The sequence below is a fragment of the Elgaria multicarinata genome, chromosome 7, assembly GCF_023053635.1.
Source record: "Elgaria multicarinata webbii isolate HBS135686 ecotype San Diego chromosome 7, rElgMul1.1.pri, whole genome shotgun sequence".
Taxonomy (NCBI): Eukaryota; Metazoa; Chordata; class Lepidosauria; order Squamata; family Anguidae; genus Elgaria; species Elgaria multicarinata.
Window position 1 is genome coordinate 13,590,053 of NC_086177.1, and position 14,971 is coordinate 13,605,023.

Genomic DNA, 14,971 nt, shown 5'->3' on the forward strand with positions numbered 1-14,971 from the left:
AAAAGTATTTCTTGACAGTCCCTGCCCACAGGCTTACAATCTAAAAGACATGACACAAAAGGAAAGGGGATTGGGAGGGAGGAGGAGGAGAGGGGAAAGGAAAGCAAATTCAGGCACTATAATCTTAGTTGCAAAGTTCAGCAGTTACAGTTGGTAGCAGGAGGGAGGGGGCTCTGAGCTGGAGCTGGACCCAGGCATGGTGGAGAGGTGCCTGGCTGCTGCTTCCTCCCTCACTGGTGGCCTCTGCAGAGACAGTTGGTAGCAGGAGGGAGAGGGCTCTCAGCTGGGGCTGGACCCAGTTAGATAGTTACTCTATTATACCCTGTTATGCTCATTTAACGGAAGCCATTAGTTCTCCACCATGGATCACATTCAGAAAATCACCCAATCTGTGTAAATTGTTAGTTAAAGCTGCACTTAAACAAGAAATTTGCAACCCAGGATCATATCATTGTAAATCAACATGGTGCATTACTCGTGGTTACTTTCAAGAAACCATTTCTTTCAAGAGCACAATTACCAACAAAACATATTTCATTAGACAATCATTAACATGCACTTCTACAAATGTGGTTTATTTAACTGAATGTAAAATAATTGATGTCATATGCAAACATGTAGGGAAAATTACAGTGGATCTAAGAACAAGATTCCATAACCACAGATCTGCTATTCTTACGAAAAACTGGAGCAGCTTGATACAAGACATCTAAACTGTCCTGCGCATAATCTCTCAGAACAAACAATAGAACAAACAAAAGACCCTGATATACTTGACAAAAAGAAAAAAATCAGGATCTATAGACTGAGAACTTTTAGTCCAAATGGCCTTAACCTGGAGGACAATTCATAAGCGTTACAGCAATTATAACTCTGGTTTTTTTTCTCCTAAGGATCTGTCATCTCCAGGTATTCCAAACTGCTACTCCTGATACTTATGTAACAGTGCAGCTCCTGACGAGGGCACAAGCCAAAACATTTAGCTTTAAAAATATATTTAAATATTCTGTTGTTAGTCTTTCTACCACACACACACACACACACACACACACACACACTTTAAAACTTTAAGAGACTGATTCTAAGATTTGTTGTAAGTACTAATAGCTCCACTAGTGTATTAACATGTTATGCTGAAGCTGCAGATTGACACGTCAGCAGAAATATTTAGGCTCTGCATACCAGTTTCTTTAAAAAAAGAAAGAAAAATTCCTCATGATTTTTAAAAATCACCTTGGGAAATTTCAGCTTGACTAGGGAGATTTTAGTGTGAATCATGATGATCCTGCCTTCCCCAGTAGCCTGTGCTTGGGTTGCTTTCTTCAATCATATTCCTTGCCACATGTGGGTTTCACCTCCATTCCAGAAGTAGGATTGTTGTTTTTGTTTTGGATGTTTCAGTAAGTACATATGAGATCTTTGCTGTCAAAACCATATAATCATGTTAGAAACTGGTGTGAATGCCAAATAGATTGAAAGGGTGTCATTGACTATTCCATATTTTATTACTTATTATTGCCCTTGTCATCATCATGACTGTATATTCATTAAACTGTAATACAGATATATTTTTAATACACAGAAACAGAAGTGGTAAACAGTTTCTTAAATCTTATTTCAGGGATTTGCATTCTTACTTACTTGGAGACCAGGAAGAAAATGAAAACAATGCAAACCAACAGCCTAATAACCAGCCTGCTCGCAATAATAATAATGCTATTCCAGTCGTGGGAGAAGGACTTCATGCAGCCCACCAAGCCATACTACAACAAGGAGGACCTGTTGGTTTTCAGCCTTATCGCAGACCTTTAAAATTTCCACTCAGGGTAGGTAGTCTTAAATGTCCCTTTAATCACATGCCATAATGCAGCTGATTTCTTTGCCGCTGCTGAGCAGGTTCTTCCCTACATAGCATAATTCTTTAGCATCTTGTTTGTTCATTCTCTGCTTATTTCCAGTATCTGCAGGAAATAATTCCAAACGCAGTATTTTTATGAATGTTCGATAACCCCCTTCCATTTTTCTTTGTCTTCATCTTGAATTCCTTCTCACTAGTCTGGAGTATATTGGCATAATATAAATGGCCAATGATATAAAGGGTGTATTTTTTAAAAAAAGATTGTGACTGCTTATGGTCAGAAAATGTATCTCAGAAAATGTATTATGGAAGTAGGCTTTCCTTTAGTTAAAGAAGAAAATATGTACATGTAGGTATTGGTTGTGATCCTTCACTGTGTAGGTGCTACACCCAGATACAGAAGGATCCCCATTATGCTCGATGAAGCTCTTTCTGTCACCCCATCTCTTGGCACATGCACACAAACACAGAAGTAAGCACTACAGCTGGTTATTGTGGGGAATAGATAGTCTGTGTTTCCTCCCCTGTGCTCATCCAACTCCCTCCATTTGGTCAAGTTATGTCCACACAGGGAAGACTCATACCAAGTTTATTGAATAAACACCCCAGCCGGAGCCTCATACAGTAGAAACTGGGAGTCATATCCAAATTCTGTACTGATCCATGTACATTGATGGTGCTATATAAATAAATAAATAAATAAATAAATAATAATAATAATAATAATAATTGTGTGTGTGCGTGTGCACATGTATGAGGGGGCTTACAAATTGGTCTCCTCTTGATAGAAAGCTCACTTGATTCTTTAAAAACTACACAGTTTTTTTTTACTCTAAGAACTGAGTACTCAGATTGCAGTAGCCATGTTTTCGAGTAAAAAACCCCAAAATATTTAAGACTAGAAATATTGACTATACCTCTTCAGACACAAGAGCATATTGTGTTATCATAAAATGTTTTTAGTGACTTCAGTGACTTAAGATTGCTGACTGCAGTTCTATGCACCAGGAGTAGGCAACCTGTTTGGATTAAAACTTCCATAACCTCTGGTTGTTGTTCATGCTGGCTGGGGCTGATGGAAATTATAGTGAAAAACATCTGGAGGGCACAAGTTTCTTACGCTTACTATACACATGTACCTGGGAGTAAGTTCCAGTGTACACAGTAGGATTTACTTTCAACTAGACATCCATAGGACTGAGCTATAATTGAAATAAAATGGTTTCCTAGGTTGTTTCAAGATATCATAATTTAATGTTTTGTTCTTTGTAAATATATTAATCAAATATATTTCTGTGTATTTCAGATATTTCTGTTGATCATTTTCATGTGTATAACACTGCTGATTGCAAGTCTTATCTGCCTTACATTACCAGGTATGTATTTCACAATAGCAAGCTGCTTCTCATTAAAACACTCTTAATTTATTTTAATTTTAAATTGCTTGAATGGCAAAAATAATATAGGAAGATGCAATGAAAAAAATCAGCATCTATTCTATTGATTTTGAACATGCTAGTCTCTTTTCATAAATCATTGTCTAGATCAATTTATTTGGGCATCTTACACATTCATATTAACTTTGTGAGTTATGGTATCCAGCTTACTAAAAAACCATGTTGATGCCTCAGTATTTTTAGCAACTCTTTAAAAAGTGTTTTCTGCACCATGCAGGCTCAAAATATGAATTATTATTGGATCAGCTAGTTATTTAAAATTGCAGTCCTACGTATACTTTCTTGGGACTAATGGCCCCATTTAGCTCAGTGGGACGTCCACGTAAATATGTATAGGATTGGGCTGCATGAATATAGCCTTAGTCTTGGAATACATTTGAACAACAATCTCTGAGCATACTATTTCATCTGTCCTGTGCCTCTAGATTGGCAACTAAAATAGTATGATCGTTTTACTTCGAATTGGCCCATTGACATTTTCTATCCCTAAATTAGAGAATTCTGAAACGGTGTGTTGTAACTCTGACAAAAGTAGAGTAATATGAAGCCTCTATTCTTCATCTTCATGCTTATTTTATATTAACTAATAATATTGGCTCTGAGTAGCTGGAACATGCAATTTTCGTAATCAGATTACACTAGTGACCTCTCTCATGTTTCTTAGTATTCAGGCAGAAGGGAAGAAATATTACTCATTTAACCGTAACATCATTTCAACCATGTTTGTATGAACATCACTGGAGATTGTAAAGAAAAATAATCTGTTTTAGCTCACAGAAGGAATAAGCATTGCCTGGATCTTTGATAATGAAAATTGCTGAACTACTTTAGATCTCTTGTATTTTTATCCTATCCTTCAAAGAGCTTATGGTGTCATACATAGCTTTCCCCCACCCTCCGCCCATTGTTTTCACAACAACCCTGTGAAGCAGATTAGGCTGAGACTCGGTGACTAGCCCGAAAGCTTTATGACTAAGCAGGAATTTGAACCCAGATCTCCCTGGCCTAAGCAAAAACTAACCATTGTTTCATATATCTTTACCGCATACAAAGAAAAACAAATCAAGCACTATGTGTTTGGGGCAAAATAGTTTAAATATTTCTTACTGTCTTTGTGTGATCTCACAGCTCGCAGTGCTTTTGACCCAGGCAGTACATTTGGTAGCATCTGAGAAGCTAGTACAAAGTGAAGCAAATGCTTTGCAAATATCAGTTGACTCGGTTGTCTTTGTAATGCAGTTTAAGTAGTTAATATTGATATATAAAAAAATTAAATGTGTTTGAATTATTATTTGGGATCTCACTAAGTCCACACAAAGAGCTTGCAATAATGCAGTGGGATTTTTGCCTTTCTTTCTTAGAACAACTGATTTCTCTGTCATATTATAAATTGATTTTGAAACTGTCATCAGTTTCAGAAGTTCCATATGCAACTGCTCTTGAAGGCGAGGGACAGACTGAAGCCGCTTTGCTTATGGAATGTGTTTCACGGTCCTTTGGATCCTGGCTGCGTTGTTTTATGATTGTATGACAGTGTGCGTTTCATTAAATATTCATAAGTCTTTCTGCTTTTAGTATTTGCTGGCCGTTGGCTGATGTCCTTTTGGACAGGGACCGCCAAAATCCATGAACTCTACACAGCTGCTTGTGGGCTCTATGTTTGCTGGCTTACTATTCGGGCCGTGACGGTTCTTGTTGCATGGATGCCCCAAGGCCGCCAAGTGATTTTTCAGAAAGTTAAGGAATGGTCCCTCATGGTAAGTTGTTGGGGAAATTAAGCAACTTTTGGGAAACACTTAATAGGTGGCGAAAAAACACTTGTCTGGCTTCAACTGTGACAAATGTTTCCTCTGGAAAGAAGAAAGCAACAAATAAAATTTGGTACAGTAATGAAAAGAGCAACCTTAGCCTGGAAGTCTTCAAATATTTTGGCAAGGAAGAATTGGGCATGAAAGAATGGAGAGAAAGGAAAGACCAGGACCGGCATTTAATTTCTAGAACGAGAGATTTTAGGTCTCAACCCTGCTTCTTGAAGTGTAATCCAGAAATGTTGAGCTCGGCAGACATTCCTTAGTGTTGAACCTCATTCAGCAAATATTAAGAAGCACATCCATCCTTTTTATATTTTTGCACATTCTGGAGTGGAGTTCAGGCATTCGAAACAGATTCCAGGTATAAACTCTATTGAACTCTGATTCAAATTTAGCCTGAACCAAAAAGTGCCAAGAAAGGAGGACACTTCCATTGCTTGAGTGCTCTGCTCTCATTTGCTCCCTTTGAACTGGCCACTGTATTCTGCCAAAAAGCTCCACCTTGGAAATTATTGGTGTAGGTAATCCATTGGGTTCTTTCTAAGTCTGCTTCTATTTATTATTACTTCAATAATCTTTTTTATATCTCTTTGCGCTCCCCTTAATTTTAATGCTAAGTACAGACACAAACTTTTTAAAAAAGTTTATTAAAGCATTGTCAATAAATGCTCTTCTTTTTCCTTTAGATAATGAAGACATTAATAGTTGCCATATTGCTGGCTGGTGTAGTTCCACTCTTGCTTGGACTTTTGTTTGAGTTGGTTATTGTTGCTCCTTTGAGAGTTCCCTTGGATCAGACACCATTATTCTACCCATGGCAGGTTAGCAGTGCACTCTTTTTTTGCAAATGTGGTTGTTACATTTGGGCTTCTATGTCCTGCAGTACTGGCTGTATTATGCAGTGTATTCATCTAATCAATGTGGTCCTAGTGTTATGGGCATTGCTGGAATTGAATACAACTATAATAATGTAAGGCTATTTACACCTTGCTTTCTCACAAAAAGCACACAAGACAGCATACATAAGATCAGTGCTATGCAAAATAAGAGAAACATTCAACCTAAAAAATCAAAATCAAGCAAAAAAACCCAGTGGTATATATTGTAATATCAAGGTTCGAAAAGGTCTCACTTAAATAAAATAGTTTGTGATGCCCACTTAAAGGCAGGCAGCTACTGCAGCTACAGGAATAGGAATATTGAGAATTGCTGATGCACATGCTATGTTGATGTGTAGGACTTGGGTCAGAGATATCCAGGTTAAAGCTCACTGGGTGACCTTTGAGCCAGTCATTATTTCTCATAAGAACAAAAACAGAGCCATGCTGGATTAGACCAACGTTCTTTTAAGAAAGAGGCCAAGCAGCGGCCTGTGGGAAGTTCATAAGTAGGACACAAAGGTAGAAGCATCAACCCGCTTGTTTCCCCCTGCAACTAGCGTACGTAGACATACTGCCTCTGATACCGGAAATAGCATATAGCCATCATGACTAGTATCCATTGATATCCCTAACATCCATAAATTTGTCTAATCCCCTATCATCATCATCATCATCCAAGGCCGTATACATAATCCTCTCTCCATTTTATCCTCACAACAACAACCCTGTGAGGTAGGTTGGGCTGAGAGTGTATGACTGGCCCAAAGTCACCCAGTGAGCTTCCATGGCTGAATGGGGACTAGAACTCCCAGTCCAACACTCTAGCCACTACACTACATTGGCTCTCTGCCCTGAATCTTTCACCAGATGGCTTTAAGGGATGACCCTTCTAGTATTATGAGAGGGGGAGAAAAATGTCTCCCTGTCTACTTTCTACACACTATGCATAATTTTGCAGACCTCTATCATGTCTCCCCTTACCATTTTTTCAAAGCTAAACAGTCTCAGCTGTTGTAACCTTTCCTTGTAGAGGAGTTGCTTCAGCCCCTTGATAATTTTGGTTACCTTCTTCTGCACCTTTTCCAACTTAATATCCTTTCTGAGATGCGGTGACCAGAACGGTACACAGTACAGCCTAGCCTACCTCACAGAGTGGTTATTGGGATAAAATGGGCTCAGGGAGTACTGAGGTCTATGCTGCCCTGAGATCCTTGGAGGAAGATAAAATGTAATAAATAAAATGTGTTTGTGTAGGCTGTACGTTGAAACAAATGAGACTTGTCCTTAAAATCCAGCACTTTATTTGAGAGCAATTTGATTTTACTTCATACTTTAGCAACTTCAGTGTTAGATGGTTTCCAATTTTTGTAAATGATTTTTAATATATCTGGGTATTTTGAGAAGTGCCTTTCTTTCATTCAAGGATCAGAAAAGCATTGAAATAATTAAAATAATGCACATTCTTGTTTACTTGTGCCTCCAATTTGCTCCCCTTCCTCTGTGTCAAATTAGTCTGCAAACCTTCTAGGTAGGGAGTTGTCTTCTTGTTCTCTGCAAAGTGCTATATAAATAATAATTGTTTTTGTTTTGAATTAGGATTGGGCTCTTGGTGTTCTGCATGCCAAAATAATTGCTGCCATAACTCTAATGGGTCCTCAGTGGTGGCTGAAAACAGTTATTGAACAGGTGAGTCTTAGCTAGCTTGGTTTCTTTGATGTGTGGTAAACAGACAAAATATACCACTTAATTGTAAATTCCACAGGTGGACAACCCACAGATCACACGCAACTTTCAGTCTATCTCTCTGTGGCCTGGGGCACCCCACGTGTTTTTCTCTGCTGCAGAAACATTGATTTTGATCTCATATGTTGTTTTTGCAACATACTACTTAGCCTGGACCCCCAGTGTGGGGAGAAAGCAAGTTATACTTATTACATATTGAGCAAATAGATAACAGGGAAAAGAATAACTTGGATCCAGACTAAATTAGGTCCCACTGAAGTTAATATCTAAAGTTTGTTATTACAAACTTAAATCCAATTATTTTCAGTCAGGCTTAGAGCTGCAGTCCTATACCCACTTACCTGGGAGCAAGTCTCATTGAATTCAATGAGACTTGCTTCTGAGTAGACACGTACAGGATTGCACTGTAAGTGTGAATAACTTAGTTTTGATCCAACCCAGTGTCTCGACCTTTCTCTTCATAGGAATAGTAGGGATTTCCAAGAATTTAAAAAAATTTTTGCTATACCAAATTGTGCTATACCAAATTTATCACATTGTTTACTCAGGTTGACATTGCTAGCAACTGGTGCATAATGATATAAGCTTAAATTTAGAAGAGTCCAGATTATTTTTTTTTACTTTGACCTGTGCAAAATGTTTCTACCACTTTTAAGTGGTATATAGGTAGGTTTTCCGACCTTTTGGCTAAGAACAAGTATAGTATAAATATTAGAACAAAGACAACGACTTTGGAATAATAATATATTAGAACATATCAAATATCAAAGCAGGACAAATTAAAATGGGCCTACTACCTTAAGTTGTCTCTTTTTGAAACCAGGATTTCATAGATCAATAGCTAAATTAACTTTAAGGGCGAATTCAGACTTTCACAGTGAGGGAAGCAACCATTGTGGCTGCTAACCCCACACTTACGGGGGTGCGAGGCGGGTGAGCATCCAAAATGCATTTTTTAGGCCACCTTCAGGGGATTGTTACAATGTCGGCAGAAATTATTAGCAACAAATAGGCTTGTGAGGGCGACTGCCATTTACACTATTCCCCGTGCTACATTATGGGCTGGCATGTTGTCCAAACTCAGAGGGGAGGGTGAGGGTGTTGTACCCACCCTACAACCTCTACTGCATATTGTAGGTTGTGGGGTGGGTACAGTCCCCCCTCCCCTGCCACGTATCAGGTTTGGATGATACACCAATCCTCTCGCATAGGGGGAAATAATGCAAATGGCAGTCGCATGCATGGCACCCATGGGGGCAGGGTCTAAACGTATACAACAAATCTTGCACTTTTAGTACTCCATCTCTAGATGCAGCAAATCTGTGTTCTCATAAGAACATAAGAGCCATGCTGGATCAGACCTACAGTCCATCTACTCCAGCATTCTATTATTATTATTATTATTATTAATAATAATAATAATAATAATAATTCTTAACCGCCTCTCCATTCTGATCGAGGCGAGGAACAACAGTAAACGATAAAATACATAAAACTGAATTAAAACATAATATACATTGTTAAAAACATCCTTAAAAAACAACAACAACAGTGGCAACTATCTGTCAACCAGGATGCACAAGCAGGACATGGGTGCAACAGCACCCTCCCACCCCTGTTCCCCTGCAACTGGTGTACATAGGCTTATTGCCTCTGATACTGGTGGTAGCACATAGCCATCAGGACTAATAGCCATTGATAGCCTTCTCCAGGCATTTATCTAACCCTCTTTTAAAGCCATCCAAATTGGTAGCCATCACCACATCTTGTGGTCGCGGTTTCCATAGTTTAACTATGCGCTGTATGAATCATAGAATAGTAGAGTTGGAAGGGGCCTATAAGGCCATTGAGTCCAACCCCCTGCTCAATGCAGGAATCCACCTGAAAGCATCCCTGACAGATGGTTGTCCAGCTGCCTCTTGAAGGCCTCTAGTGTGGGAGAGCCCACAACCTCCCTAGGTAACTGGTTCCATTGTCGTACTGCTCTAACAGTCAGGACGTTTTTCCTGATATCCAGCCGGAATCTGACTCCCTGTAACTTGAGACCATTATTCCGTGTCCTGCACTCTGGGAGGATCGAGAAGAGATCCTGGCCCTCCTGTGTGTGACAACCTTTTAAGTATTTGAAGAGTGCTATCATGTCTCCCCTCAATCTTCTCTTCTCTAGGATAAACATGCCCAGTTTTTTCAGTCTCTCTTCTTAGGGCTTTGTTTCCAGACCCCTGATCATCCTGGTTGCCCTTCCTTTTATCTGTCCTGAATCTCTCACAAATCAGGTTCATGGGATGACCCTGGGTTCTAGTACTATGAGAGAGGGAGAAAAATGTCTCTCTATCCACATTCTCTATACTATGCATAATTTTATACACCTCTGTCGTGTTTCCCCTTACCCTCCTATTTTCCATGCTAAACGATCCCAGCTGTTGTAACCTTCTCTCAAAGGGGAGATGCTCCAGTCCCTTGGTCATTTTAGTTGCCCTTTTCTGCACTTTCCAGCTCTACAATATCTTTGTTTAAGTGAGAGTAGAACTGTACACAGTATTCTAAGCGTGGTCGCACCGTAGATTTGTGCAAAGGCAATATGAACATGAGTCCTGATTCATTAGCATATGAACATGAATCCTGATTACCACAGCCTTAGATTGGTTGATTTATATACTGAAACACTTATTTAGAAGGTTTCTTATTTCACTCAGTGAAATATTAAGTGATTCATCTAATGGTAACTTCAGGATAAAGCTGATATTTCTTTCCAATCATGAAGATGTTCTTGGGCTGTATAAATGTTTGACAGCATGTGCTGGACAATCTTCCTTTATGCATCTTGACTTTTGTCTTGTTCCTTCAGGTTTATGCAAATGGAATTCGAAACATTGACTTACACTTTATAATACGGAAGCTTGCAGCACCTGTTATCTCGGTTTTGTTGCTTTCTCTTTGTGTACCTTACATCATAGCTTCTGGTGTTGTACCTCTACTAGGTAAGTACAGATGGGCATGCAAATATCACCTGGGGCCCCAGGCTTGATTAAAATGAACAGTGGAAATACGGATCATCTATCTCTTGCTAGAATGCCAAATGTTCCCTTGGCACAATTCAAATTGAGTGTTCTGCCAAGCATATCTTCAGGTCTCTGCCTAAGCATAGAGTTCCACTTTATTTACCAAATTTTGTATCTTTCCCAAAGGTTAAAAAAGTATTTCATTTACTAGTTGAGTGGGAACATCGTATTATATCTTGTAGAATCAACATAGGCTGTGACCCAGAAGCAAACCTTGAAGCTCTCTTGAGCAGGTGATGAGCTTTAGGTGAAATTTAGATTCACAACTTTTATTTTCAAATTTCTAGCCTTCGGAATATGTGCTAGGTTTGGAGGCCATGGATAAAAGATTACCAACTGATTAAATGTGCAAATTTGCATAAGAGAAACTATGTAAGCAACACATAATAAGATTTGGAGTTATTTTTTAAAAGCCTACAATTTTATACAGTGATTGGATCCAGTTTCCGTCCTTTACAAACAAAAGGCATGTTGCATACATGCAAAACCGTTCCCCCTATTATTCAATGTCATTCTGCGAATGCTTGGATCCTGATCCAGCATACTGGATTCAGAGAACACTAGGTTCTTGCACAACATTGTGCAACATACCACACAACATGCTTTATCCAATAATACATGCCCCCTTACTTCAAGGCCAGATTTCAATCTGTGCATGTTTTGCTACCACTTGTGCAATGGTTTGTGGAATTTGACCACTGTTCCAACTCTTCTGCGAGCACATATCTAGATCCAACCCAATGAAAAAATATTGCAAAATAGTTACTCCTTCAAAGTCTAGTAATGCCTTACATTGCAATCCTACTCAGAAGTAAGTCCTGTTGTATTCAGTGCAGCTTACCTCCTAGTATGTTTAGGATTGCAATCTTACGTGTGTAGCTAAGAAACCTAAGAGTCCACAAACATGGCTGCAGCATTCGAGATTGCGTGACAGACTGGAGACGATTTACATTTGAGGTTACCCATTTCAGTTCTGTTCATATGAATGATTCGGAAGTAATGTTGATTGTGGGCAACTAAAATATAGTGACTAGTTTGGGGACTTTGGCAGGTATTTGCAGTGTAGCTGCATAATTGGCTGACATGACATACTGGAAATTAATGCTTTGTTACCTAAAGCTTTATTAGTAGGAAAGCCATGTAGAAGCCCTTACAGCAGTGAATTGCTTCCTCTTATAGAAAAGCTGTTTTTCCCAGAAAACAACTGTGTTACTTACTTTGGTCTGTAGATGGCAGTAACTTGTTGGAAGTAAGGGCTCATCTAGAGCACAGAAAGATATTTCCTTGTTCTGATCTTCCCTTGAAAGATTTGATCAAGCCTGCATAGGGGACAAGTATAGGAAGGGTGAAAGAGTTAGACCCAACATGGGACTGAGTTTGATTAGCCCACAACTTTATTGGTTTCAGCTTCCATGAATGGCTGTTATCAATGGACAGCATGAACTGCTTCCCCTGCCCACTACTATTAATTGCATTGGTGGGGGTGCAGTTGGCATTCCGACCTGCAAGTCGGGGTGCCCCCCCCATACAGGAAGCTGACCCTTCCCCCTATTTGAATATGGTCCCTGCCTGCTGCTAGATAGTGAGAAGTAACATCATTGCAGTACAATACAGACAGGACTAGTGAAACCTCATATATGGCATGAGGAAGGAGAAAACCCTGGAGCTCAGCAACCAAATGGGGTATCAGGGGAAAAACAATTCCTGTTCTGATCAACCAGCAGCTATGAAGGTACTTAGCAAAGGGACCACCACTGAAATGTAAACATCACTGGCTGAGAGGTAGAGAAAGCTAGAAAGCTACAAATTAAAGTATGAAGTTGCTAGTTTTGGCATGTTGGTTGCTCCAATTCTCTTGTAGTTTTGATTTGATGTGAATATACTGTTACACTCATCTACCAGTTGTTTCCTGCCTGCAAGAATTTCATTGTCTTTCTGAAATACTTAAACTGCATAAAGAAGGAGAAACACCGAGTAAATTATCTTCATTTTTACAGGAATTTATTAGTATAATTATTACAAGTGTAGATAAATTGTTTTTCCTTTTATACTATGCTCAGTAGTGCATTTTCATGTTGGTAATTCATTATGGAGAAGAGTGTAGCTTAATAAAAAAAATACACTATGCCAGTTCAGTATTTGAAGTGCAAACACTTGTTCCAAACTTTTTGTTTGCTCACAGTTTTACTTTCCCCCCCAGGTGTCACTCCTGAAATGCAAAACCTGGTACAGCGTCGAATTTATCCTTTTCTACTCATGGTGGTGGTTTTGATGGGAATCTTATCCTTCCAGGTTCGTCAGTTCAAGCGCCTTTATGAACACATAAAAAATGACAAGTGAGTATCTACCATATCAAGATTAATCTCTGTTGGGATAGCTATAATCGTGTCTTAAACTTTTAGAAAGTTTAGACCCTATGAAGTGATAGATATTATTTAGAGCACTGTTGTCAGTGCTCAGTGATACCATAAGCTTTTCCCAAAGCATTTGGAACTAACCAATGGGTAATAGAATACAGAGTTAGATTTACTGTGGTCTCACTGTATAAGGATGGGAATGTCTGTCTTCATACTGTCCTTGAAAACAATGGAAGCTTTTCTTTAAAACGTTAGTGAAATCAGATAAGAACACAAGAAGAGCCCTGATGCTGGATCAGACCAAGGGTCCGTCTAGTCCAGCACTCTTCTCACACAGTGGCCAACCAGCCATCGGCCAGGGACCAACAAGGCAGGACATGGTGCAACAGCACCCTGACATTTTGTGAAGAGGTCTGCTTGCACTGGTATAGCCAAATTTGAGTCCCCTACATTTGGAATTTGGAAAGGGGACCAACAAGACATTATAAAAATAAATGCCTACTACTGACTATACTTTGAATGACCATTCATTTTATAGAGGGAGCTTTTAATTTTTTCCTATATAGTATCTATTTGGACCTTAATAGCTGTAAGTAAATGGAGCTCCGTTGAAGTCTTTAAAATAAACGCCTTTGTGGAAACCTTCCTCATTCAAACTACTCATTTCATAAAAAGACTGAAATGTAATAAACTATAGAAATGATGGACTGAACGTATATTTTTTAAAAACTTTAAAATCCTAGGTACCTTGTTGGGCAACGACTTGTGAATTATGAACGAAAAGCTGGGAAACAAGGGACATCACCTCCGCCACCTCAGTCTTCACAAGAATAGAAATGGTCACATGGAATTACTTGATCTTCCCTTGCCTTTGTGTCCTTTTTCATAGACTGGTCTTCATTCTTTGGGTGTCTTTCCCAACAGTCCTCTCAGCTGGGTTTTTATCTCTTAATTTTGGCTTCCTTCTCATGGCATTCAGATAGCAGGCAAGGCTGTGCACCTTTTTATCTGCATTTTCTGAAGTTATCAGTGCTGAGATCTGTAAATGTGTAAATAGCAATACCCATACCCTAAAACCTTGGATTAAAACGAATGTTCATTGTACATCTTAAAGAATATTAATTTATTAAATCTAGTTGTCACTTTATTTTGGACTGCTGTTCTGTTGACATATGTGCCACAAAGCAATACTGCAAGAGGCAAGACGTGTATTTTTTTAAAAAAAATCAACTGCATTTTTATGATGGCTGTGGCTATTTCCAAAATTTATTTTTGTTGTTGTTGCAAAACTGGGGGCTCATAAAGAATATTAAAAATGAAATGACCGTTACAGTCAGCAGTGAAGTGGCTGTGACAAGAACACGCAAGCTTCATTAGCTTTTTTGTATTATTTTGTATAACATCAAAGCTGTACATTTTTCGTTGCCTGAGTATTTTTTCCATGTGTCTAAGTTTGTAACATTGTACAGTAACTGGTAGATCAAGACATTTTTTTTCTCCTTCAGATGATTTTGGCACTGCCTGTTTGGCTGTGAGGCATTAATTCCTTGGCACTGGAAGACAGAATTTTAATGAATTTCCAAGCACTTAAATCAAAGTTCATTAGAGCTAAGTGGCAGGAATACTTAAATCAGCTAATTGAGAGGTTTGTGGAAGAATGTGTTTCCAATGCATAAGCCAATATTTCCTCTTTTTTTACATTTATGAAGCTATACAGTTGAAATGCTTACAGGGATTTATTTACTCTAGAGAACAGTGGAGATGGTTATTTGATGTTTATTCAAGAGCAAAGAGAACATTAG

At 38.8% G+C, this 14,971-nt stretch overlaps 1 protein-coding gene across 1 annotated transcript in view; it reads left to right on the top strand.

Annotated features, from left to right (window-relative positions):
• The window catches only part of MARCHF6 (membrane associated ring-CH-type finger 6), a 51,646-nt gene extending 37,263 nt beyond the window's left edge, over positions 1 to 14,383 (top strand). The window contains exons 19-26 of the mRNA XM_063130225.1: positions 1,622 to 1,826; positions 3,165 to 3,234; positions 4,891 to 5,072; positions 5,813 to 5,947; positions 7,604 to 7,693; positions 10,599 to 10,731; positions 13,013 to 13,148; positions 13,913 to 14,383. Coding sequence (XP_062986295.1) covers positions 1,622 to 1,826; positions 3,165 to 3,234; positions 4,891 to 5,072; positions 5,813 to 5,947; positions 7,604 to 7,693; positions 10,599 to 10,731; positions 13,013 to 13,148; positions 13,913 to 14,003 — 1,042 coding nt within the window. The 3' untranslated portion in view covers positions 14,004 to 14,383. The remainder of the gene's footprint in view (positions 1 to 1,621; positions 1,827 to 3,164; positions 3,235 to 4,890; positions 5,073 to 5,812; positions 5,948 to 7,603; positions 7,694 to 10,598; positions 10,732 to 13,012; positions 13,149 to 13,912) is intronic.
• The last annotated feature ends 588 nt before the right edge of the window (positions 14,384 to 14,971 follow it).